General features: G+C 38.8%; 1 protein-coding gene across 2 annotated transcripts in view; it reads left to right on the top strand.

Moving 5' to 3' along the window:
• Positions 1-23,414, top strand: part of chd9 (chromodomain helicase DNA binding protein 9) — a 252,942-nt gene that overhangs the window by 171,207 nt on the left and 58,321 nt on the right. For both annotated transcript variants that reach the window (XM_078544287.1, XM_078544288.1), the window contains 6 exons: positions 4,264-4,440; positions 5,204-5,347; positions 7,442-7,697; positions 11,406-11,616; positions 19,273-19,468; positions 20,538-20,705. In XM_078544287.1, coding sequence (XP_078400413.1) covers positions 4,264-4,440; positions 5,204-5,347; positions 7,442-7,697; positions 11,406-11,616; positions 19,273-19,468; positions 20,538-20,705 — 1,152 coding nt within the window. The remainder of the gene's footprint in view (positions 1-4,263; positions 4,441-5,203; positions 5,348-7,441; positions 7,698-11,405; positions 11,617-19,272; positions 19,469-20,537; positions 20,706-23,414) is intronic.

The following is a 23,414-nucleotide window of genomic DNA, read 5'->3' as shown; positions in this document are numbered from 1 at the left end:
AGATCTTCCTCCCACAGCTTCCAACTTGATAGTCGCCCAACCTCGGACGGCCCGCTTCTACCTCCTACCCAAAATCCACAAACAGAACTGTCCTGGCAGACCGATCGTGTCAGCCTGTTCCTGCCCCACGGAACTCATTTCTCGTTATCTTGACTCCCTTCTCTCTCCCCTTGTTCAGTCCCTTCCCACCTACATCCGTGATTCCTCTGACACCTTACGTCACATCAACAATTTCCAGTTCCCTGGCCCCAACCGCTTCCTCTTCACCATGGATGTCCAATCCCTCTACACCTCCATCCCCCACCAGGATGGTCTGAGGGCCCTTAGCTTCTTCCTTGAACAGAGGCCCCAACAATCCCCATCCCCACTACTCTCCGTCTGGCTGAACTTGTTCTCACACTGAACAATTTCTCCTTTAACTCCTCTCACTTCCTCCAAATAAAAGGTGTGGCTATGGGTACCCGCATGGGCCCCAGCTATGCCTGTCTCTTTATGGGGTATGTGGAACATTCCTTGTTCCAGTCCTACTCCGGCCCCCTGCCACAACTCTTTCTCCGGTACATCGATGATTACTTCGGTGCTGCTTCATGCTCTCTTTGGGACCTGGAAAAATTTATTAATTTTGCTTCCAATCTCCACCCCTCCATCATTTTCACATGGTTCATCTCTGACACTTCCCTTCCCTTCCTTGACCTCTCTGTCTCAATTTCTGATGATAGACTGTCCACCAATATCCATTACAAGCCTACCGACTCCCACAGCTACCTCGACTACAGCTCCTCACACCCCGCTTCTTGTAAAGACTCCATCCCATTCTCTCAGTTCCTTCGCCTCCGTCGCATCTGTTCTGATGATGCTACCTTCAAAAACAGCTCCTCTGACATGTCCTCCTTCTTCCTTAACCGAGGTTTTCCACCCACGGTCGTTGACAGGGCCCTCAACCGTGTCCGGCCCATATCCCGCGCATCCTCCCTCACGCCTTCTCCTCCTTCCCAGAAACATGATAGGGTCCCCCTTGTCCTCACTTATCACCCCACCAGCCTCCGCATTCAAAGGATCATCCTCCGCCATTTCCGCCAACTCCAGCATGATGCCACCACCAAACACATCTTCCCTTCACCCCCCCTGACGGCATTCCGTAGGGATCGTTCCCTCCGGGACACCCTGGTCCACTCCTCCATCACCCCCTACTCCTCAACCCCCACTTATGGCACCTCCATACTTTTGTTTCTTTTGCCAGTTTCCTTAAATCTGTGCCCTCTGGTACTTGATCCTTCCACCATTTGGAACAGTTTCTCCTTACCTACTCTGTCCAAACCCCTGATGATTTTCTATACCATACCTCTATTAAATTTCCTCTCAACCTTATCTTCACATCCCTACAACCATTCTCGTGAATCTTCTCTGCATCCTCGCTAATAACTTCATGTCCTTCCTGCTGTGTGGTGCCCAGAACTAAACACAAGACTCCATTTGAGGCTGAACCAGTGTTCAATACAACTTTAGCATAACTTCCTTGTTTTTGTACATATTATTGTCACTATTATTAAAGCCTAGGATGCCGTAAGCTTTATTAACTGCTCTCTCAACCTGTACTGCCACCTTCAATGATTTATACACATATAAACCCAGGTCCCTGTGATTCTGCACCTCTTTAGATTTGTACCCTTAATTTTATATTCGTCTCTCCATGTTCTTTCTACCAAAATGAATCACTTCACGCTTCTCTGCATTAAATTTCATCTGCCACTTGTCTGCCCATTTCACTAACCTGCCTATGTCCTTTTGAAGTTCTACACTATGCTCCTCACAGCTCTCAATGCTTCCAAGTTTTGTATCATCTACCAAATTTTGAAATTGTGCACTGTATACCAAGGTCTACATTATTAATATATGTAAGGAAGCGCAGGGGTCCTAATAGCGACCCCTGGGAAACTCCAATATACGCCTTCCTCCAGTCTGAAAAACAGCTGTTCACCACTACTTTTTGTTTCTTGTCACTCAACCAATTTTGTATTTCTACTGTCCCTTTTATTCCACACACATGAACATACGAATCAGGAGCAGGAGTCAACCATTCGGCTGCTTGAGCCTGCCTGCCATTCAGTAAGATCATGGCTGATCTATCCAATTGTGGCCTCAACTCCACATTTCCGCCTACGCCCAATATCCTTAGATTCTTGATGACCAAGAGAGTCAGTCTATCTCTGACCCTGCCTCCACCTCTGGGTAAGAGCTCTAAAGATTCATGACCCTCTGAGAAAAAAAATTCTCATCTCAGTCTTAAATGGGGGGCCCCTTATTTTTAAACTGTATTCCCTAGTTCTAGTCTCTTCCCCCACAAAGGGAAACCTCCTTTCAGCATCTACCTTGTCAAGTCCCCTCAGGATCTTATATATGTCTCAATAAGATCACCTCTCATTCTTCCAAACTCTAATCGATACAGGCCCAACCTGTTCAACGTTTCCTCGCAAGGATATCCCCCCCTACACTCCAGGTATCAGACGAGTGAACCTTCTCTGAACTGCTAACGCATTTATATCCTTTCTTAAATAGAGGCTAAAACAATACACAGTACTCTAGATGTGGTCTCACCAATATCCTGTAAAACTGTAGCAAAACATCATTACTTTTATATTCCATTCCCCTTGCAATAAACAACATTCCATTTGTTTTCCTTCCAAAAGCATTAACTTTGTTCATAAGTCTATTGTGTGGTACTTTATCAAATGCCTTTTGCAAGTCCATGTACCCCACATCAGCAGCATTACCCTCATCAGTCCTCTCTGTTACCTCATCAAAAAACTCAAGCAAGCTAGTTAAACACTGTTTTCCCTTAACACATCCATGCTGGCTTTCCTCAATTAACCAGCATTTGCTAAGTAACTATTAATTTTGTCCCAAACCATTGTTTCTAAAAACTTCCCCCACCACTGAGGTTAAACTGACTGACCTGTAGTTCCTAGGCTTATCTTTACACCCTTGTTCTAAAAAGGGTGCAATTCTCCAATCCTCTGGCACCACTCCCGAGTTTAAGGAAGCCCAGCCTGTCCAAAGTATCCTCATAAGACAACCCACTCATTCCAGGTGTCAAATGTAAGCCTCCTCTGAACTGCTTCTAATGCATTTACATTCTTCGTTAAATAAGGAGACCAAAACTGCACACAGTATTCGTGATGTGATCTCACCAATGTCCTGTACAACTGAAGCATAACATCCTTACTTTTATGTTCAATTCCTCTTGTAATGAAGGATAGCATTCCATTAGCTTCCTTAATTACTTGTTGTACCTGTATACTAACTTTTTGTGACTCACGCACTAGAATACCTAGGTCCTTTGCACCTTGGAATTCTGCAATCGTTTCTCCATTTAAGTAATACTCTGCTTTTTCTTTCTTCCTGCCAATGTGAACAACTTTACATTTTCCCACATTCTACTCCATCTGCAAGATTTTTGCCCATTCACTCAACCTATCTATATCCATCTGCAACCTCCTTGTGTTCCTTACTGAAATAGAAATATTTGTACATTTTCATCCTGTTTCACGAGTCACAGTTCAGTAAATTAAAATTCAGCTTCTTTGATATGGCACCTTATCAAATGCCTTCTGGAAATCCAAGTACAGTACATCTACAGGCTCCCCTTTATCCACAACGCAAGCTATTACTTCAAAGAACTCCAATAAATTGGGTAAACATGATTTCCCTTTCACAAAACCATGCTGACCCTTCCCAATTACCTTGAGTTTTTCTAAGTGCCCAGCTATAACCACCTTAATGATCAATTCTAGCATCTTCCCCACGACAGACGTCAGACTAACTGGCCTATAGTTTCCTGGTTTCTGCCTCCCTCCCTCCTTGAATAGAGGGGCTATATTTGCTACTTTCCAGTCTGATGGAACCTTTACAGAATCTAGTGAATTTTGGAAAATTGAGTCCAATGCATCTTCTACTTCATTAGCCACCTCTTTTAAGACGCTAGGATGAAGTCCATCAGGACCCGGAGACTTGTCAGCCCACAGCTGCAACAGTTTGCTCAATAAGGCTTCCCTAGTGATCTCTTGACATTTATTCTTTTGGAGAGCTCACTATAGTGTAGTTTTATTACAGTTGTTACGAGCTTTCCTCTGGAGGAAGTAAACGTAAAATGATAGCTCAGGTTATTTAGTGAATCGAACTGCAGACTATTACCAGCCTTGTGTGGGAAACTTGTCTTTATGTCAAAGCAGGACATTGATCTCTGTGATTTTTGTTCATCTTTAGGGCCGGATCCTTCGGGGAACATACAGGTTCCATGCTATGATAACTACTTTTGAGATGATCCTGGGTGGCTGTCCGGAGCTGAATGTAATTGAGTGGCGATGTGTGATTATTGATGAGGCCCACAGACTGAAGAATAAAAATTGCAAACTGCTGGAGGGATTGAAAATCATGAATCTGGTATGTTACTCAAATTTGTTAAAACTTGTAGTATGTTGCATAGTTGATGATGTGTAATTTTACAACAAAAACCCAACCAAAGCAGTCTTTTGAGTCTGATCCTGGTGCAGCAGTTTTGGGCAACTTAGGTTTGTCGCTCTGATGCTTTACTCAGATTATTTTGTATTGTATTATTAATCTTAGTTATAATTAATTGAGTGTCTAATGAAGTGGATAAGTGGAATTTTAAAAAGACATGTTAAGTTTGTCTTGTAACTGATACCCAAATTACAGTCTTCAATTAGAAGCTTCCATCCCTTGAGAATTGTTTGTCTAGAAGATGCTATATGTATATATAATGGTTTGCACTCCCAAAAGGAACAAAAATAAATATTTTTATTAAACTGCCAATGCTGTCACTGCATGTTTCTTTTATTGATTGGCCCCAACTAGCCCAACTGATTCATTCGTTTGTACTGCATTATCAAAATGGCAGAATAGAGACTTTTTTTAAAAAATCTTGCCTTTTTAACAAAAGAGCCAAACTGCTTCAGCCAGGACCATAGTAGTGAAACCAGCATGGCAAGGTGAACCGTACGATTGATATTGGAGGAGGTGACTCTGAGCAACTTTGTCCTTTCTCTGCCCTGGGGAAGGGTTGTAGAGATATGAGGCTCCAACTAGAGGAAAGAACATGGGGAAGGGAAGAAACTGAATTTTAACTTACTGAACTATGACTCGTGAAACAGGATGAAAATGTACAAATATTTCTATTTCAATCAAGGAACACAAGGTGCTGCTTACAGGAACTCCTCTGCAGAACACCGTGGAGGAATTGTTCAGTTTGCTTCACTTCTTGGAACCCTTACGTTTCTCATCCGAAACCACATTCATGCAGGAATTTGGAGACCTAAAGAGTGAAGCACAGGTATTTGAAACAATGCATCCAATAATTCTCGTGTTGATTAAGGGCAATAGGCCAGATCAGTTAATTTTTGATGGTATGATAGCATTGCAATCAAAAATAAAGCCAGTCATAAGTTCATGTGGACCATTGCAGGAGCCTGTTCAATGTCAACAAACTTTACTAATTTGCTCTGATGAAAGGTTATTGAACTGAAATGTTAACTGTTTCTCTCTTCACAGAAACTGCCTGACCTGCTGAGTATATGGGGCATTTTTCCTCTTTTTATTTCAGATTTTCAGCATTCCCACAATATTTTGCCTTTGTTTCATGAATTGTTATTTGATTTCATTTAATTATGTATCATTGTGGTTATTATAGAGTAGTTATAGAATAGTAGTGTAATGGTTATAATAGAGTAATAATGTGATTATTATTAACAGAATGAATAATTGGCCATATCTATATCTGTTTTTATTTAAAAGGTAAAATCTTGAATGTTATTTGGTTAGTAAGTGATATCAATGCAAAATAGAGCAGTGTTTCAGAATGCACTCCTAGGATGCAGGTTGCCATCTGATTTACCCTTGAATACGTTTTTTGTATTTGTTTAGAAAATACAGTTTTTGGGAGGAAAATCAGGAATCGTATCACTTCCAAACTTACCCAAATGAAAAGTATATTTTAAATCACTAAACTGCATTTTCACACCTTTTTTTAAAATATGGGTCAAATTACTTGAACAATGTTGAATTTGCTTGTGATAGTGTTCCAAAAGAAAATTTATTTTGATGCAGTCAAACTGAAGTTAACTCAGTGGGGGAAGGCAGTTGAAGCCTAAATACTTGGTCCTTGAATTTTGTTTGGCAGTCTAAAGAAAATCGCATGGCCAAGTCTGAGCTGATTTTACATTGGTTAATTGGGTTTCACTTAAAGCCAGAATGGAATATCATACTTATGGCTAGTCAGTTATCAAAATGAAACTACTATGATATTCTAGATGACAGGCGACCTGACCTCTGTCTAATAGTGCCTGTGTTCCATGTTTAATGGTGAGTGGTTGTTTGAAATTTATGATTTAAGATGATGTTGGATGCAGTAGGTACTAGATAGAGGAGTCATCCTTTTTTTTTAAGCATGGGCAAATTTAAGTGGAATTACTGTTGTGCTGGAATTGCAGAAAACTCGATTACAGATGCGTCTGGATGCAATAGATGGTCACCAATTTGTACCTCTCTGGATCGATATCCCAGGTGTATGTTGCATTGCAATACATGTAGATCTGACATTTTTAATTGAGTAACACGACCCTATTTCATTCTCCAAGATTGTAGCTGTAATCTTTGTGCACTCATGAGAGACACTGTCACCTGTTATAGAGCACCAGTCAAGGTAGAGTTGCAGAGCATAACCACTGCTCTGTACAGAACAGTTACTGGAGCCCTAAGTGAGAACTGAATGTTCAGTGGAGGCTGACGTAAAAGCAATACTCGCAAGTAGTGAATTTAACTGCCTTCACTTGGAGGTGATGCTACTTCTGACTCCTTTATAGTGTTAGGGAAATACATTGTGAAATGTCCTGCAATGAGATTTGACTTTCCATGTGTGTATTAGGCTGATGATAAAATAAACTTCCTGCATAACACAAGCTGCTGGTGTTACTAGACTGAGAGAGTATAGTCATGGCCACCACTGACCAAATGATCATTAATAGTATGCTGTAATGCATTATGATGATATATTTTAAGTACCATATTGATCACAGGTGCTTGACAGCAATGTGAACAAAGATTTATTCAACAGGAAGCAATCTCTTAAATATTTGTTACATATGCAGTTCTATGGAGTCACTATCTTTATTCAGCACATGCTGTAGTATAAAGCTGTTGAGGCAACCCTTTCTCAGAGTTGTTGCCACACTTTACATTGAACCTTTTACCCCTTCCCTTGCGTATTGGTTCGCCTTTCTAATACGTAGTTGATTACATATGTAATATTGGTCTTTAGGTGTCTGATTTCAGTTGGATACAACTCTGATTGTAAGCACTTATCCATCCCCATCTGCGCACTTAAACAAAGCCAAATCATCATTGTAACGGTGTGCATGGTTTCTTTAAGGTGCAAAAGCTTCAGGCGATATTGAAACCCATGATGTTGCGGCGTCTAAAGGAGGATGTGGAAAAGAAGCTTGCTCCTAAAGAGGAGACTATTATTGAAGTAGAATTAACCAATATTCAGAAGAAATACTATCGTGCAATCCTGGAAAGAAACTTTGCCTTCCTATCCAAAGGGGCTGGTCAGGCAAATGTGCCTAACCTGGTAAACACTATGATGGAGCTCAGGAAATGCTGTAATCACCCATATCTTATAAAAGGTAAAAATTTGTCTACTTTCTGAAATCATTGTTTTATTTAATCTTCCATTGTTGGAAGCAGTGGATTTTATTTTCAAACTCTCTTCGCCTAATGGGCAAAGAAGTTTTCCTTTCAGGACCCTCAAGAATGTCTGCCAAATTTTCAGTTTTCCTGAATCGAGTCCTGCTTTGAATCAGTTACTGCCACTATGTCTTTTAATAATGTTAGAATTCCATTGTTGGTGGTTTCTTCCCCGAGCCAAATTTTATCAAAGGCTTTGTCTGTCAGTTTATCATTTTGAACATGGGTGAGATTGGTATACATGATTCCTGTCTGTCTAATCCTTAAAATAACAGTTAGTTGCATTAATAAGTTAAATTGTTAGTGATACAAAACATTTCTTGTCTCTCAGAAAAAATAGATAAAAATCGCATGACTCACCAGTGCTTTTTTCAGCTTCTAAATGCAGAGTTTTATAAGTGGTGGGGGCGTTAGGGAGGATAATAGAAATTAAACTTATTTACATTTGAGATGCAGTAACTCCATTTTTATTCTTGATGTTTGTAATGAAGTAGACCTAGCCTATTTAAATAGTATGTATAAAACTTTAGTAGATTTGTACATGTTTATCACCTATGTCAGATAGTTTTCTATTGATAAAGCTCATTTTTTGCAGCAGCATTAAGAATTAAAGGTATCAATAAATTAACTTGGCCAGCATTAGCTATATTTGCAATTTACAGCAGAACATCCCATGTCCAGTGGCGAACTGAAAGTGATGCACTGACAAGTGCTCATTTTGTTAGTTAAGGTATCCCAGTAAAGACTTGGCAATAGTTGTAATGAGAGGAAGAAAATCCTCAGGTACAAAGGCTGTCACTGTGACTTGAATAACCTCACGCTGTCACATATGAAGAAATAGGAGCAAGAGTAGACCAAATGGCCCCTCGAGCCTTCTCTGCCATTCAATACAATCATGGCTGACCCTGTGCCTCAGGCTCACTTTTACACCTGCTCCCCCATATCCTTTGAATATATTCAGTGATGGAGCATCCCTCAGGGCTACGGAATTCCCAGGATTCACTCACTCCTGAATGAAGAAATTTCTCCTCATTTCAGTCCTAAATGATCAGTCCCACCCAGAGACTGTGCCTTTTTGTTCTATTTCCCCAGCCAGGGAAAATAATCTTTGTCTACCCTGTCAAGCTCCTTCAGAATCGTGCATGTTTCAATGAGATCACCTCTCATTCTTTTAAAGTCCAGACAGTATTGGCCCAGTTTACTCAGCCTTTTATCATAGGCCACCACTTCATCCCAGGAACTAATCTAGTGAATCTTTGTTGTACCACCTCTGATGGAAGCATATCCTCCCTTAAATATGGAAACCAAAACTGCACACAATTCACCAGGTGTGGCCTCACCAAAGCCCTGTGCATAGTAGCAAGACTTCTTTATTCTTCTACTTCAGTCCACTTGCAATAAAAGCCAACATGCCATTTGCTTTCCCAATTGTTTGCTGTATCTGCATGCTAACCTTTTGTGTTCCTTGTATAAGTACACCTGAGTCCCTCTGAACATCAACATTTACAGGTTTCATGCCTTTTTTAAAAAGATGCTACTTTTCTATTCTTACTACCAAAGGGAATAACCTCATGCTTTCCCACATTATATTCATTCCTTGTTGCCTATTTGCTTAACCCTGTCTTTGTCTCTTTGCAATTTCTTTGTGTCCTCTTCAATGCTTACATTCCCACCTAACTTTGTATTGTCAGCAAACTTAAATATATTATTCTTGGTCTTTTTGCCTAAGTCATTAATATAGGTGGTTATAAAGCTGAGGCCCCAGCATTGGTCCTTGCAGCAGTCCACTAGTTACAGCCTGCCAATTTGAAAATGCCCCTTTCATCCTTAATCTGATTCCTAACTGCTAAGCAGCCCTCCAACCATGATTGTAAATGTTGAAAAAATGCAAATTAGAACCACTTTCTCTCTAGAACTAATTCTGCATCAAGTTGAAACCTTAGAATACCTTAGAAATTACTGCATTTAAGTTTCTTTATTCTATACCCACTTTCTATTTTATGAAAGTCTATGTATTTGTCTTCTGCAAATGTGATTGACAATAACTAACTTGTATGGTATGGTGTTCCTAAAATCTTTCAATTGCTGATCATATTTAATAGTATTTGTGAATTGCATAATGTGGGGAAAGGTTGCTTGTCTGAGAACTTGCTTTTTGACCAAGTTGGATGTGATATCTTGGGGTTTGGCTGATTAAAGCACTGATCCAGTCTATTATAATGTAGCAGAATTGAGGCTTCTTGATGTGTGAAACTTCACATAGAGAGAAAAAAACTTCAAAGCATTAATATTTCAGAGAACAAATTAACCTCCATTGCTTTCAGAGAGTCTTTACCATGCTGTGCAGAGTGGTTCAGGTGGGAAAATGGTTGTCTCATTGTTATGAAGGAGTAACTCCTGTTGCCAAAGAAAAATACTTTAAAAATTGGAGACAGCTAGAGGTGGTATAAACTGATTGTTTTGTCCATTGTGTTCATTGGAATTCAATGAAGTATTAAACTGCCAATTATTTTATGTAGAATGTTAAATGCATAACCATAGAAATATTACAATAAGCTCAGACTTAATTAGTTTGGGCTATTTTCCTGTACCATTCTATAAAGGCTCAAATTTGACTGCACCTTAAATAAATTGTTCAATACCATAAGGTTGCAATTCATAACTCTTTTTTTCTCAACAATTAGACTTCATTACTTTTAATGATCTTACCATAGCAATATGGTTGGCTTGTTGTACCCAAAGCAAACCTCCTATAATAGAATCTAAAACTCTGTCCAAGTCTGAAGTGGCAATACTTATGCAGTAGCTATAATTTTGCATCTGTAAATTGCTCATCGCACATATTCACTAGCCAGTCTTCAATCAGCTGTGGTTAAGGAAATATCCAGGCTGATACATGCTTTACTAAACTTTGGAGAATAATTTGAATCTTCGCTGTTGACTAAACAATGTTCAGGAAAAATAATAATGTGGCTTCAATACAATACCAAGATGTATTCATAAACCAAGTTTGCCACTTTCAATTTTAAGAGCCAAGAATTTGATTAAAAAGTGCTTGGGCCTTTATGTTTGTAAATACACAGCATATGGCATGTGACGTACATGCGCTCTGAGTCATGGTTGTTTTAACTCCACAGACAAACAAACAAGTTTGTTTGACATTGTTTCATAAAAGCATAGAGATCACAGTGTAGAAGGGACCCACTCACCCCATTGTGTCAGTGCTAGCTGCTTTTCATCAAACCAGTGTGCTTGTAAGAACTAAACCCTTCATACTTCAATTAAAATTAGGGATTTCTGTCTCCTGCAAAGTTTCTATCAATTGTGAATTCTCAAGATTTTTGAATTATTCCTCTCTCCAGTGTTAAATGATTTTGTTTGGATGTTTTGACGTGCTACCTCAGTCTTGTTGGCTGTATCCTTATAGTATGCAGTCCACAACTAATAATGCTGTTGCAGTTTAATATTTAAATATTGTAACTTCAGACCCCCCCCTCCTTCATCCTTTGGCATCTGAACAATTGTGTTATATCATATAAAATAACATTGGTTTGATTGAAGCAAGAGTTCTGGATGCAGATTATTTATCGAACAATGTAATCAAAGGATTATAAAACCAGGATGATATGTGTTCTCTTTGGTACCAGGTGCTGAAGAAAAGATTCTAGGAGAGTTCAGAGAGATGCACAGTCCAGTTGCTCCAGTCTTTCATCTGCAAGCAATGATTCAGTCATCTGGTAAACTAGTCTTAATTGACAAGCTGCTGCCAAAGATGAAAGCCGGTGGTCACAAAGTTCTTGTCTTCTCCCAGATGGTGCGCTGCCTTGACATACTTGAGGACTATCTTATTCAAAAGAGGTACAGGTTATGATGTACAAATCTCTTAGAATTAGAAAATCGCATTTGTTTGCATAACTGAAACTGTATAATACTGTATTTTAAATATTTTAAGCATAAGCCTAAATCTGTGCATTAAAAATTTTGTGAGAGGCTCTTGTGCAAAAACCCTGCTGCTAGTTTCAATTTTTGGTCACACCTCTGGCAGTATTTCCATTATAGGTCGCTACGTCAACCGTCACAATATAGTTGCTAACTCTAGCCACCAGATGGTTGTATGGAGTACTTTGCTGAAGTTTCTTCCCATCGCTGACATTTCATTAATGAAATAAAACTGTTGTCTACCAATTACCTGTGGACAGTACCACGGAAATGTTATTAGCTATGTTAAATCAAAGAATTTTGCAGCAAAACTTAACACATCCAAACATAGCAACATGTTGGTCTGTAAATGTTGCAATTGAAGCAGTGATGTTAATTAAACTGCTCAGTGTAAATTTAAATGTTGCTAATCTTTATTTGGATAAAATATGAAAAATACTTTTAAATAAGAATGTTTACATTTTTCAGTAGTTGAAACATTAAAACTAGAGCCTATCCTGTTCAGGTGAACATAAAATATTTCATGACACCAATTGGAGAGCACAGGAGTTCTCCCAGTGTTTTGGCTAGCAGTTATCCCTCAACCAGCACTACCAAAACAGATTAAATGGTCATTTAGCTCATTGATGTTTATGGGCCCTTGCCTACGTAACAGCAGTAACTACACTTGCAAAGAAATTTGTTGGCTGGAAGAATCTCAAGCTATGAATGAGTTGATCTACTGTGCATTCCTGTCACTGTCCTGTGAAAACATCAGGATTTGGAAGTAAAATAGGTTGTGGAGTTAGTGATGATGCGCATTGTTTCATTTAAACAAATTGCACTGATATTCCAATATTTGCATTTAATTGACTTTTACAAGTAGGTTCACTGGCTTATTTGTGTGAGTCGCAGCCCACAGATTTCCTGCAACTTGAGCTGTTTTCAATTTGTTTGCATGTGCAGCATGAAGGTTTTTGTTAGAGAGTTCACACCCTCCATATTAGAGCAGTCAACATCCACAGGGAAACAGGAGGAGTTATAATAAGAGTGCAATAGATTGTAAGCCTATTTCTGAAGGCATTGTCAGGTGCAAAATTAATTTCCTTACCTATTACTGTGAACTACATTCTTATGCACCTTTTATAATGCTTAGAGTGCATAATTTTTATTTCCAGTACAACAAAATAAACTTTGGTGTTAAAAGGGCAGAGTAGCCTAGAAATTATTTTGGGTGATAATGCATGAAAATCTGGCACCTTCATTTGACATTTTGCTTTCCACTAATTTAACACACAGCAGCAGTCTACTTATTTTATCCTGTTGTATTAAAGTAATATTTTAAATACATTTAACCCTGCTAGAAGTTTTGACTGGAAAGCCAAAATTGTAATAAACTTCAAGATGCAGGAAAATGAACAAAAGAAAAGGTCAAAAATCAACTTGCTCGTGAGGGCATGCTCCTAGAAAATAAATTTCACAGCTTCAGCACTCTATCGTCTTCAGTAATTTCTAAATCCACCACTGTTCTAAACTGTTCTTTTGTACTCTGGATTTTTCTCCCTCTGCAATAAAAATGATTGTTTGATATCCGCACAGCTGAATTTATGGGCACCCCATGTCACACTGCACTTAATGTAGGTCAAGTCATATTGTTGGAGAACTGTTAGCTGTTTTATGGTTGTCGGCTTTTTGAAACCGTCCATTGGCTTTCTTTTTTTTTCTTCGTTAACATGTATGTTAACTGAATACAGTCAAACCTCAGCCAAGAAAAGGAATATAATATTTTACAACAAGAAATTCATGCAAGTCAGCATACTGAGCTAATGCTTTATTCTTTTGTCACAGATTTGTATGTATAATTTCCTAACCTGATTAGATTCCCATCTCTGTCAAGCTCTGTAGAGAAATTGGAAATGGTGAATTGGGTATTTTCTACAGGATGGGATCTCTCAGTATTATTCCCTATGCATTTGTACATTCCTTGAGGTGGATATCCAGAATACCATAACAGTGGCTTGCATGATCAGTGTGATCCTTATCCCCCTCTTAGCTGGAGAATAGTACATGGGTTTTGTTTGGGAGAAAAGGAGATTTCTAAAATAGCTTGTTGAAATGCAGCTGAAAAGGAATATTAACATTTTTTCTGTGTTTTTATGAGAATTTCATCTGTGCGTTTAGTGCAGTGGGATCATAAATGCGTTCTTTATGAATGTGTATGCAGTTTCACACACAAAAAAACTTATCTATTTTCCAAAGCTGTAACCCAAGAACTTAATGATGAAAGCTGCAGAATACAACTCCTGTTGGCTCATTGCTGTGAAGGCAATTATAAAGTGTGTTATTCATCGAAGCTCTCCCGATTGCAGGGCACCAGAGGCTTGACTACATTACCCTGTACGGTTTCTAAACTATGGACTCACCAAGGTCTTGTGATGTCACTTGCTGCACCGCACACTGTTACTGAAGAGTAGTCAGTTTGCAATATTTTCCTAGCCTTAAGGACAACAGTATAAACATTGTCATATAGTCGCATTAAACAGTAAAAATTCACTGTCAGTGACAAGACACGCAAGCATATTTTTTGTGAGCAATTTTTTATATAGTTGATTGGGCTGAATAACCTACTCCTGTTCCAGTTCTCTTTGCCCAGATAATTAATTTAGTATTGTCTGTCGTGAAAAAAGTTTTGAGTAAAATAATGATCGAGGATAATTATCAAGTAAGGGCTGTCCCAAGCATCCTTTAACCTTTTGTGGACTAATTTGGGCACTCAGCTGATTGTATATTTTTATGGCTTTGCATTTTTATTGATTTTCAGCCAGCACATGACATAGTTGTTTATTCACGCACTTTCAAAGAATTGTCCAGCTTGTGGCCTTTTCTTGTGCAAGCTCTTAATTGGAGCAGACTGAAGAGCAGCCACCTGGGATCCTCACTGAAGTTGGCATGTCAATGATCAATTTCCCAGTTAATTCTATGTTGACATGGCTGGCTGCAGTGCTCCTCCTTCAGTATAGTGTGGTCTGTAAAGACAGGTGCAGGTCGAGTACCCTTTATCTGTAAATCCAAAAACTGCACATTTTTGAATCTCATTGACCTTTAATGCGGGAAGTCTAGTTGCTTGCACTATTTGCCTTGCAATCTTTGTGGTGAACATGTCAAAAAGAAACTTATTACATGTACCCTGTATTTATTATTCAGTGGAGTGGTCCATCTTACTTTCCTAGCCATTTTATTTACTTTAGACTATAGCTAGCCTAGGCTTGTGCTATTGTAATGTAAGTTTATGCGTGATATCTGAAATGCAATCGGCCCCGAAGGTTTCGGATAAAGGATACTCAACTTGTATCTTGTAAATGCAGAAATTAGACTCTACTGTGAATGAAAATTGGTGTTTACTGGTGGATTGCCATTGCTGTACCTTTTAGTACTGAAACAAAACAATCCCCTCAGTGTTAATTTGGAGTTGCATTGTGTTTTGACAGATTTAACATAGCATGGCTTAGTGTTTCTGTCTTCACATAACTATCTGACTGGCTGCTTTTTGTTAGTGACAAAGATAAGACTTAAACATAGATCGGGGTTTATTCCTTGAGTCAAATGATGGGTGGCGAAAGCTGACTAGTTTATTAGCCTGAATTGTCATTGGATTGCCTTGTGCTGTGACTTAATATGTGTAAGGGTTCAATTTTCTCTTTGTGCTCAATATATCAGATTATTTGCAAAAATGCCACCCCGATTTGTGTTTTCACTTCTACTTGTAAGCTTGGTGGTGTCTCGAATTGTGGGTCTTGACCTTTTATCATTGTTTCTGAAGGAAAAATGTTCTGAAACAGATTCATATATGTTTACTTCTTTTAGAGACAGTGGGAGATGCAATACACAGAGCACTGACCCTGTCTTTTTTGTTTATTTGTGGTTAATTATTTGGAATTAGTATTGAAGGGTGCCAATGACTTGTGAAAGTTTACTTTGCTCCTGATTATTAAAATTTTTCAATCAGGGACGGAGTTGAGCTCCACCCTTCACTTAAATCCTACAACAGTTTGCAAATTTTACCTGCAAACTGGCTGCTAGATTCTCGATTCCTTACATTTCTTTTTCCTTTCAGCCTACCCTTTACTTCTTTCCTCGCTCTCAGTGCTGTCCTCTTGGCTTGTTCATCTGCCTTATTTGTTTCTCAAACACTTCAGTGTCCATTGTTATCTGCCTCTCTGTTAGCAACCTTTCGTTTCAGTGCCATACATGGTTTGAAAAATCAAAATGATGACAAGTAACGTGTATGAAGCTTCTTCTATTTATACCATGTTTTTTTGTTAGTATTCAAGGTTCTGCATTTACAGTTATGCCCATACAGAGGGAAACTAACACTATGCAGATCAACATACACATTGAATTTTGTGCTGAAGTGTGTGTGTTAATATTACTGTTCATCAGAACTCTAATTATGTGACGTTTCAAATGCAGTCGTTTTATTAAGGATGTAGTACAAATATGTCGTGATATTGATCATTTTTTAATGAATAGCTTGGATACACTTTTTACAGTATTCATTCTGCTGTAAAAGAGCCTGGTCTGATAGTTAGGTCATGTCTGTTGGCAGTAGTATACTCCAGCCCAATTGTGTCCGAATGTAGGTGCGGAAAGCAGTATTGGGAAATGCAGCATTGCATTTAGACGATTTGGCTCCTTCACTTTACCCTCGCCCTCCTGTAATTGATTCAGTTGATTTTTTTTTTTTGGTGAACTGGCAGCAACTGTCTAATGTGTTAAACTCACATGAAAAAGTATCACTCAAGAATTAGTATTGAGTGAGTGTACTTAAGTGCACTATTTTCTGACACTAAGAGAGAAGGTCCCTTCAGATTCTTACTAGAAAATTTGGGGCATAGGGGAGGAGAAAGGTGAGAGCTGGAAAAATTTCACAGATAGTCGTCTTGCCTATTCTCTTTTATTGAAAATAATTTTAAAATTACTTTTAAAATATCAAAATATAAAAGTTAGAAGTTTTTAATTTAAAAATGAGCTTACCCAAAAGTTATAGCAGTTTTAATAGGGGTGGGTACACAACACCACCTGGCTAGGAGACTGCCAGAGGATGTCTTGGGGGTAAGTAGGAAATGGGCTGCCTATCTTAGAAATCAAGCATGGAAGACTTAATCAGGGTAAGTAAAATCAGTAAAAATGTTTCTATGATGGGGAAGGCATGAAACTTTTTGACTGAGTAGCTATGATACTTGCAGGAACTGCATGCATACAAGCTTGTAAAAAATTAATAGTTTGAATGTGACCATTTCTCTTGAAATAATTTGAATATGACCATTCCCTACAAGAATAGAAATGTCACTCCTCTGATTGTGAGACAGGTGAGCTTGTAATCAATTTGCTTTGGTACTTAAAGCCATGAGAAATGTGTAGTTAATGGAAATTAAATTTGTATCTGAGCACAGTTATGATGGGCTTCTTAATCAGTAAGAAATAAATGATTAATTGTAGCTTGGTGATGTCTTGTTTAAGATAATTATAGAGTGATTAATCAGTGCAGAAAATAAAGGGAGAGCCACAATTACCAAGATTTCTAATTCCAACACTCAACAGGTGAAAACACTTTCAAAACAAATATACATTTTCATTTTATTTAATTTCTCTAATTACATTTAAAAATCTGCCAATCAATATAGTTTAATATATGTAAATTAGAGGCTAAGCCAAATAAGTTTAATTATTTGCTGACCTATAACTGTCCACACAGATGTGCATTTGTTTGGTAATATTTTGGGGCTTAGCTGAAGCTCAAAAAAGAAATGATTTCTGAATATTCAAAAGCAAACTGGTGGAAAGGATTAGTGGAGAATGTTTTTAGCTGAGCCCCTGTGCACAGTGTTTATAGAAAGGGATCTGTTTGTTAAAATTAGATTGTGTACACATTTTATACTGTGGGACATTGCTATTTTCTATTTATTGCATGGTTCAGGCTAAGCTAGTGGGAGTAAATTATAATAAGTATGGATTTTTGACTGGCGGCTGAGTGACTAATGCAGTATATTGTTGTATAATCTGCTGCACTAAAGTGGTTGAAGCATCTTACCCATTGAAGCAGATGCACAGCAGGTTTTGAATTATATGTTGCACCAGTGCAGAATCTAGTATAATGTGACTGTCAAATCTATTGTAGTATAACTACTCCATTAGAACCGACTTCTTAAACTTTAATTTTAAAGTTTAAAAGGGACCCCGTGCATTTGGTGACTGACTTTAAGGACATGTTTACCCTGCAGATTTAGCATTGGTGCTGGTGCTTTTCCATTTTGTGATACTAAAATTGCAGCATAAATTTAGGATTTGACTACATAGAGAAATAATATGAGCCTCTCTAAAGGGGAGTGCAACTCCACTGCTGTGTTAAGATGCGTTTAAGAAATCCTCAAGATATTTGCTCTCCTTACATCTCTTGGACACTGTTTACCTTTACCTAGAATTTAAGTGTCGCCCACTCTCCTGAATATTTAAAGAGCGTTCTCTTCAATAAAATATAATGCCAGATAATGGAAAAGAAAATGGAAGACTTAAATTTATATAGTCCCTTTCATACTACCTACATTCCAAAGTGCTTTGCAATCAAAGATGTTCGTTTTTGAAGTGCAGTCACTGTATAATGTAAGCGTGATTGCCAACTGCACATAGGACAGTCTCATAAACAGTGGTGTGATAATGGCCAGATCATCTGTTTTTAGCCATTGGCTGAGGAATGAATGTTGACCAGGACATGGGAGAACTTGCCAGTAACGTTCCCACTAAGCTGCCCGGGTGAATGGTCACGCAGTAATTGGGAATGTGCCACACGGAGCAAGCAAGGTGCTGCTTGAGATTTGTGCATGTGTGGCCAACGCGTGTGCGCGCCCCCCCCCCCCCCCCCCCGGCTCTTCAAGTTAGTGCCATGGGATGGATCGTTTACTCTTCCGAAAGATGGCACTCCCTCAGTAATGCACTGGAGTGCCAATCTAAATTTTATACTCAAGGCTTTAGAGTAGGTCACAAACCTCTGATTCTGTGGCAGAGATTTACAAACCGAACCATGGTTGTAAATGGATGCTGCATGGTTGGGGACCCAACTATAGCTATGCAGCTACCAGTTTGCCAATAATATAAAATGCAGCAAGTTTCTAAAGTTTCAACAAAGCAAATTTTAAAATCGGCTTTGTCTAAGCGATCAAGATTTAATAGGTATTGGAGCATGGATGGAACTCCATGCACGTTTGAGTGCTTATGTATAGAGGTCTTCTTCCCTGAATGAAGAATTGGATACTGTGTCTTTGCAACAGTCTATTATCATGATGATGGCCATTGGATATATCAGTGATTTATAGTTGTTCACTGTTCTAAATTATTGGTGTTCCTGTTGACAATTTTTAGTTTTATTGCAGTCGTTTCGTATCTTGAATGAGTGATTATTACTATAGATTTAAAGCAATGTAAGGCAATGCAGTGCAAGGATTTTCAGTGACAGAAAATGTATGAAAGACGAGATCTTTATCCAGAACCAAGTGAAAACCGCATTAATAATTTTTATTGTATGCGTCATTTTATTTACAGGTACCCATATGAGCGTATTGATGGGAGAGTTCGGGGAAACTTGCGACAAGCAGCAATTGACCGATTTAGCAAGCCTGACTCTGACCGCTTTGTGTTCTTACTGTGCACAAGAGCTGGTGGTTTAGGCATCAATCTAACTGCAGCAGATACTTGTATCATTTTTGATTCAGACTGGAATCCACAGAACGACCTTCAGGTAATTAAAAATTAAAGAAGAAACAAACTTTAAATATAAATTGAGTACAGTTTTGTAATTAGGCACCATTGGAGGAAATGGACTTAGATATTTTTTATTTATTAAAAAAAAAGTGAGCTTTTTCTTGCCTAGGTATATAAAATAATCATTATGAAATAGTATTCAGGGAAGGTTTGCTAATCCATGTATATTCCAACAAATTCAACTAAAATCTCCACTTTTTAAAAAATATATATATTTTTATCCAAGCAATATGAGGCATGTTATTTGTTTCCACTACCCAGTTTTATAGTCCATAGCAGCTGGAACGTTCATATAGCTTTGATATTTTCAGTCCATGACCTATATTCCCAACTTTGTGAAATGGGAGAAGCATGTGGGTCTCTGTATTGGAATTAGATGACCAGCGAACTGAAACAGTATTGGGAGGACAAAGCAAAAGGTTTAGTGAGTAAAATTGAGTGGTAGAGTCAGAAAAGACAGTTTGTCGGATTGCAAATCCTGCTGCAAAGTGTCAGAAGTCAAAATGCACAATTTACAGAACTGGTCCCACTTCCCTGAAACACTTGTCAGCCAGTGCTGGGAGTAGATTGCTGAAAGTAACAGCACTGATCAATCATCCATTCTAGATGCAGCTCACTCGCATGCAAGGCCTTTGCGATATACATCCCAAGAAGGTCTGGAGCCACTTGAATCCCAACTTGGGCTTGGCTGCAAAGCTCCCCCAGTCAAATATCTAAGATCAAAAAGACAAACAGGCCAACCAGAAGATTTTGTGCCTTTAGAGCTGTACAAAGTAAAAGCAGTATTAAGTTGAAAATAGGTTTCACTTTAAGCAATTCTGTAAAATAATGCTACATTGATTGACTAGTCAAGGGGGCGTGTCTTCCTCCCTTGAAAGTCTTTTGTGAAGTGGTCCTGTTTATACTGGTATTTTAGATCACAAAGGTGGAAATAGGTGTGTGGCATATTGATTTAATAAAATGTGTGTTGAGTTTCTAATTTTATGGCTTAATGCTTAAAATCTGTGGTACACGGGCGCATTAGTAAATGGCTTTTCTTTTTGAAGGCTCAAGCTCGATGTCACAGGATTGGTCAGAACAAAGCTGTGAAAGTTTACAGGCTAATAACTCGGAACTCGTATGAACGGGAGATGTTTGACAAAGCGAGTTTGAAGTTGGGTCTCGACAAAGCTGTGCTGCAGAGTATGAATGGGCGAGAAAACAGTGTTGGAGGGGTATGAAGTGAAAATATTGATTTTTAATCCCATATGTAAAAAGTTACATGATGTCCTAAACTATTAACAGTGCCGTGACTGGTTAGATTAATGATACAGTTCGTCAATTATTTTCTGGAAAATTGAATCTAATCTGTGTTCAACACAAGTAAGAGTGTACAACAATCATGCCACATTTCTCATGTCTTATCAAATTGTCAGTTACAAAATGCAAGTTTTAAAAATCAGACACGTGACACCCTTAGTCAAGAAAGGATACAAGGGCATTCATAGTAACTACAGGTTGGTCAATTTTACATCAGTGGTGTATAAGGTTTTTACAAATGATAATTAGGGAAAAAGTCAACAGGCATTTGAAGAGGTTTGTGTTAATTAAGGAAAGCCAGCACGGTTTTGTACAAGGCAGATTGTGCTTGACTAACCTAATTGAATTTTTTGGTGAAGTAACAGAAAATGTTGATGAAAGCAAAACAATGGATGTTGTCTATATGGATTTTAAGAGAGCCTTTGACAAAGTACTACATTAAAGGCTGATTAACAAAATTGAGGCTCATGGAATAGGAGGGTCAGTGTCAGCTTGGATGCAAAATTGGCTTCAGGACAGAAAACAAGAAGTTGTAGTAAATAGTTGTTTTTCAGACTGGAGGATGGTAGACAATGGAGTTCCCCAGTTTCAAAATTTATTGATAGTTCCAAACTTGGAGGTGTTGTTAACAGTGCTAATAATACAAATCGACTGCAACAGTACATAGATAGTTAGCAGAATGGGAAGCCAAGTGGCAGATGGAATTTGATACAGACAAGTGTGAGGTAATGCCTTTCGGTAGAAGGAATAGGGAGAGGTAATATAGATTAAATGGCACAGGTCTACAGAATGTACAGGGACAGAGGAACCTGGCGATTCAAGTGCATGGTTCTTTTGAAGGTTGCGGGACATATTAAGAGAGCAGTTAGCAAAGCATATGGGATCCTGTGCTTCAGAAATAAAATTTTGAGTACGAAAGCAGGGGAGTTATGCAGAACTTGTCTCTCTCTTGTTCACCCCTCAAGGCAAAGATGATCACGTCCTTCACCTGGGTGTTTGGCAGGGTTCCAGTGGGTATGTAGGTAACTGCTAAATCTGTGCCTGGAAGATCCTGCTGCAAATAGGACAGGATACCGCAGGCAATTGAGTTTTGGCCAAGTTGCTGGCTTGGGTTTTCCTCTCCTTGCATTTTCTCTCGGCCTCCATGTGCTTGCTTTCGAAGGAGGCCGCATCCGTTTTATTTGGTTGCTGCAAGTGCAGCGATCCTGAGCAAGTTTCTCCCAGGACTCTGAAGTTAATATCAAAACTCTTAAATGAAGCCTTCAGAGTGCCTTTGTAGCACTTCCTTTGACTGCCATAACAGCACACTCCAGACTCAAGCTTTCCATAGAAGATTGGTAATAAGTGTTAGGCATTCTGGTTACATGACTAGCCCAGCTCAGTTGAACCTGTATAAAGCTCTGGTTAGGCCACAACTGGAGTATAGTGTCCAGTTCTGGTCACAATACTTTAGGAAGGTTGTGTGGGTCCCTGAGAGGATGCAGAGGAGATTCACCAGAATGGTTCCAATGATGAGAGATTTTAGCTGCAAGGTTACGTTGGAGAAACTGGGGTTGTTCTCCTTTGAGCAAGGGAGATTGAGGGGAGATTTTATAGAGATGTGCAAGATTATAACTGGTATAACTAAGGTAGAAAAGGAAATGTTGTTTTCATTTGCTAATTGCACAAGGACTAGGGTTTTGGGTAAGAGATACAGAGGATGATGTGAGAGAGAACTTTTTTAAGCAGTGAGTGGTAAAGACTTGGAACTCGCTGCCTATGAAGGTGGTGGAAACAGAGGCAATGAATAATTTCAAAAGAAAATTGGATGGACACTCAAGCAAAATAAATTTGCAGGGACTGATTGAATTGATCTACAGATGGTCAACGTGAACTTGATGGGTCGAATGTGCCATTATGACTCTGACTCTAGGTATGTCTTGAGTTTAAGGAAATTTTCAGCCTTTACTGTTCCATCTTTTATTTTGTGAATATTAAAAAATAATTTTCCAAATAAGCTAGACAAACTGCTCTATTTATTTCTATTACTTTTTGATTAAAGATGTTTTCCCTCACTGTCCCATGGAATTCCATTCCATCTTACTGGCCCCATGTATTAAACTGTTTTTTCAAAAGTAAAGCGTTTTTTGCCCCCAGCTTTCTCTCTGATTTGTTTCCATTCCCCAAAAAACATTCCCTCATTCTTAGGATAAGTTTCTCTGGGTGCTGGGCAGCTGCTGCAACTCCACCCAACCTGCCAGTAATTAAGGGCCATGACATTAAATTTTGGTTGGCAATCCGATCAATACACCCAAGTACAGCTTGTCAGCACCATATGTACAAACATGCCCATTTCTGAATGAGGCTGTTGGAATAGTGATTTGGAGTGAGAATCCTCAAGTTTTAAGGAGGAGAGGGAGGCGTTGGGGTTTACGATGGGAATTTGACAGCTTGGACATTGGCAGCTGAATGCCCCATCAATGGTAGCCATGCATAGAGAAGGAGGATGCACAGGATGTTAGCTTCAGAGTGTTTGGTCAAAGTTGGCAGAAGTTACAAAGATGGGGAAAGATGAGGCTGTAAAGGGTCTTAAACGTGAGTGTTGAAGTCTAGGGACCAATGTATATCATCAAAGAGAGTGGACA

Source organism: Cetorhinus maximus, chromosome 6 (assembly GCF_964194155.1).
Source record: "Cetorhinus maximus chromosome 6, sCetMax3.hap1.1, whole genome shotgun sequence".
Lineage (NCBI taxonomy): Eukaryota > Metazoa > Chordata > Chondrichthyes > Lamniformes > Cetorhinidae > Cetorhinus > Cetorhinus maximus.
The sequence above is the reverse complement of the archived record's forward strand: the minus strand, read 5'-3'. Positions and strand labels throughout refer to the sequence as shown.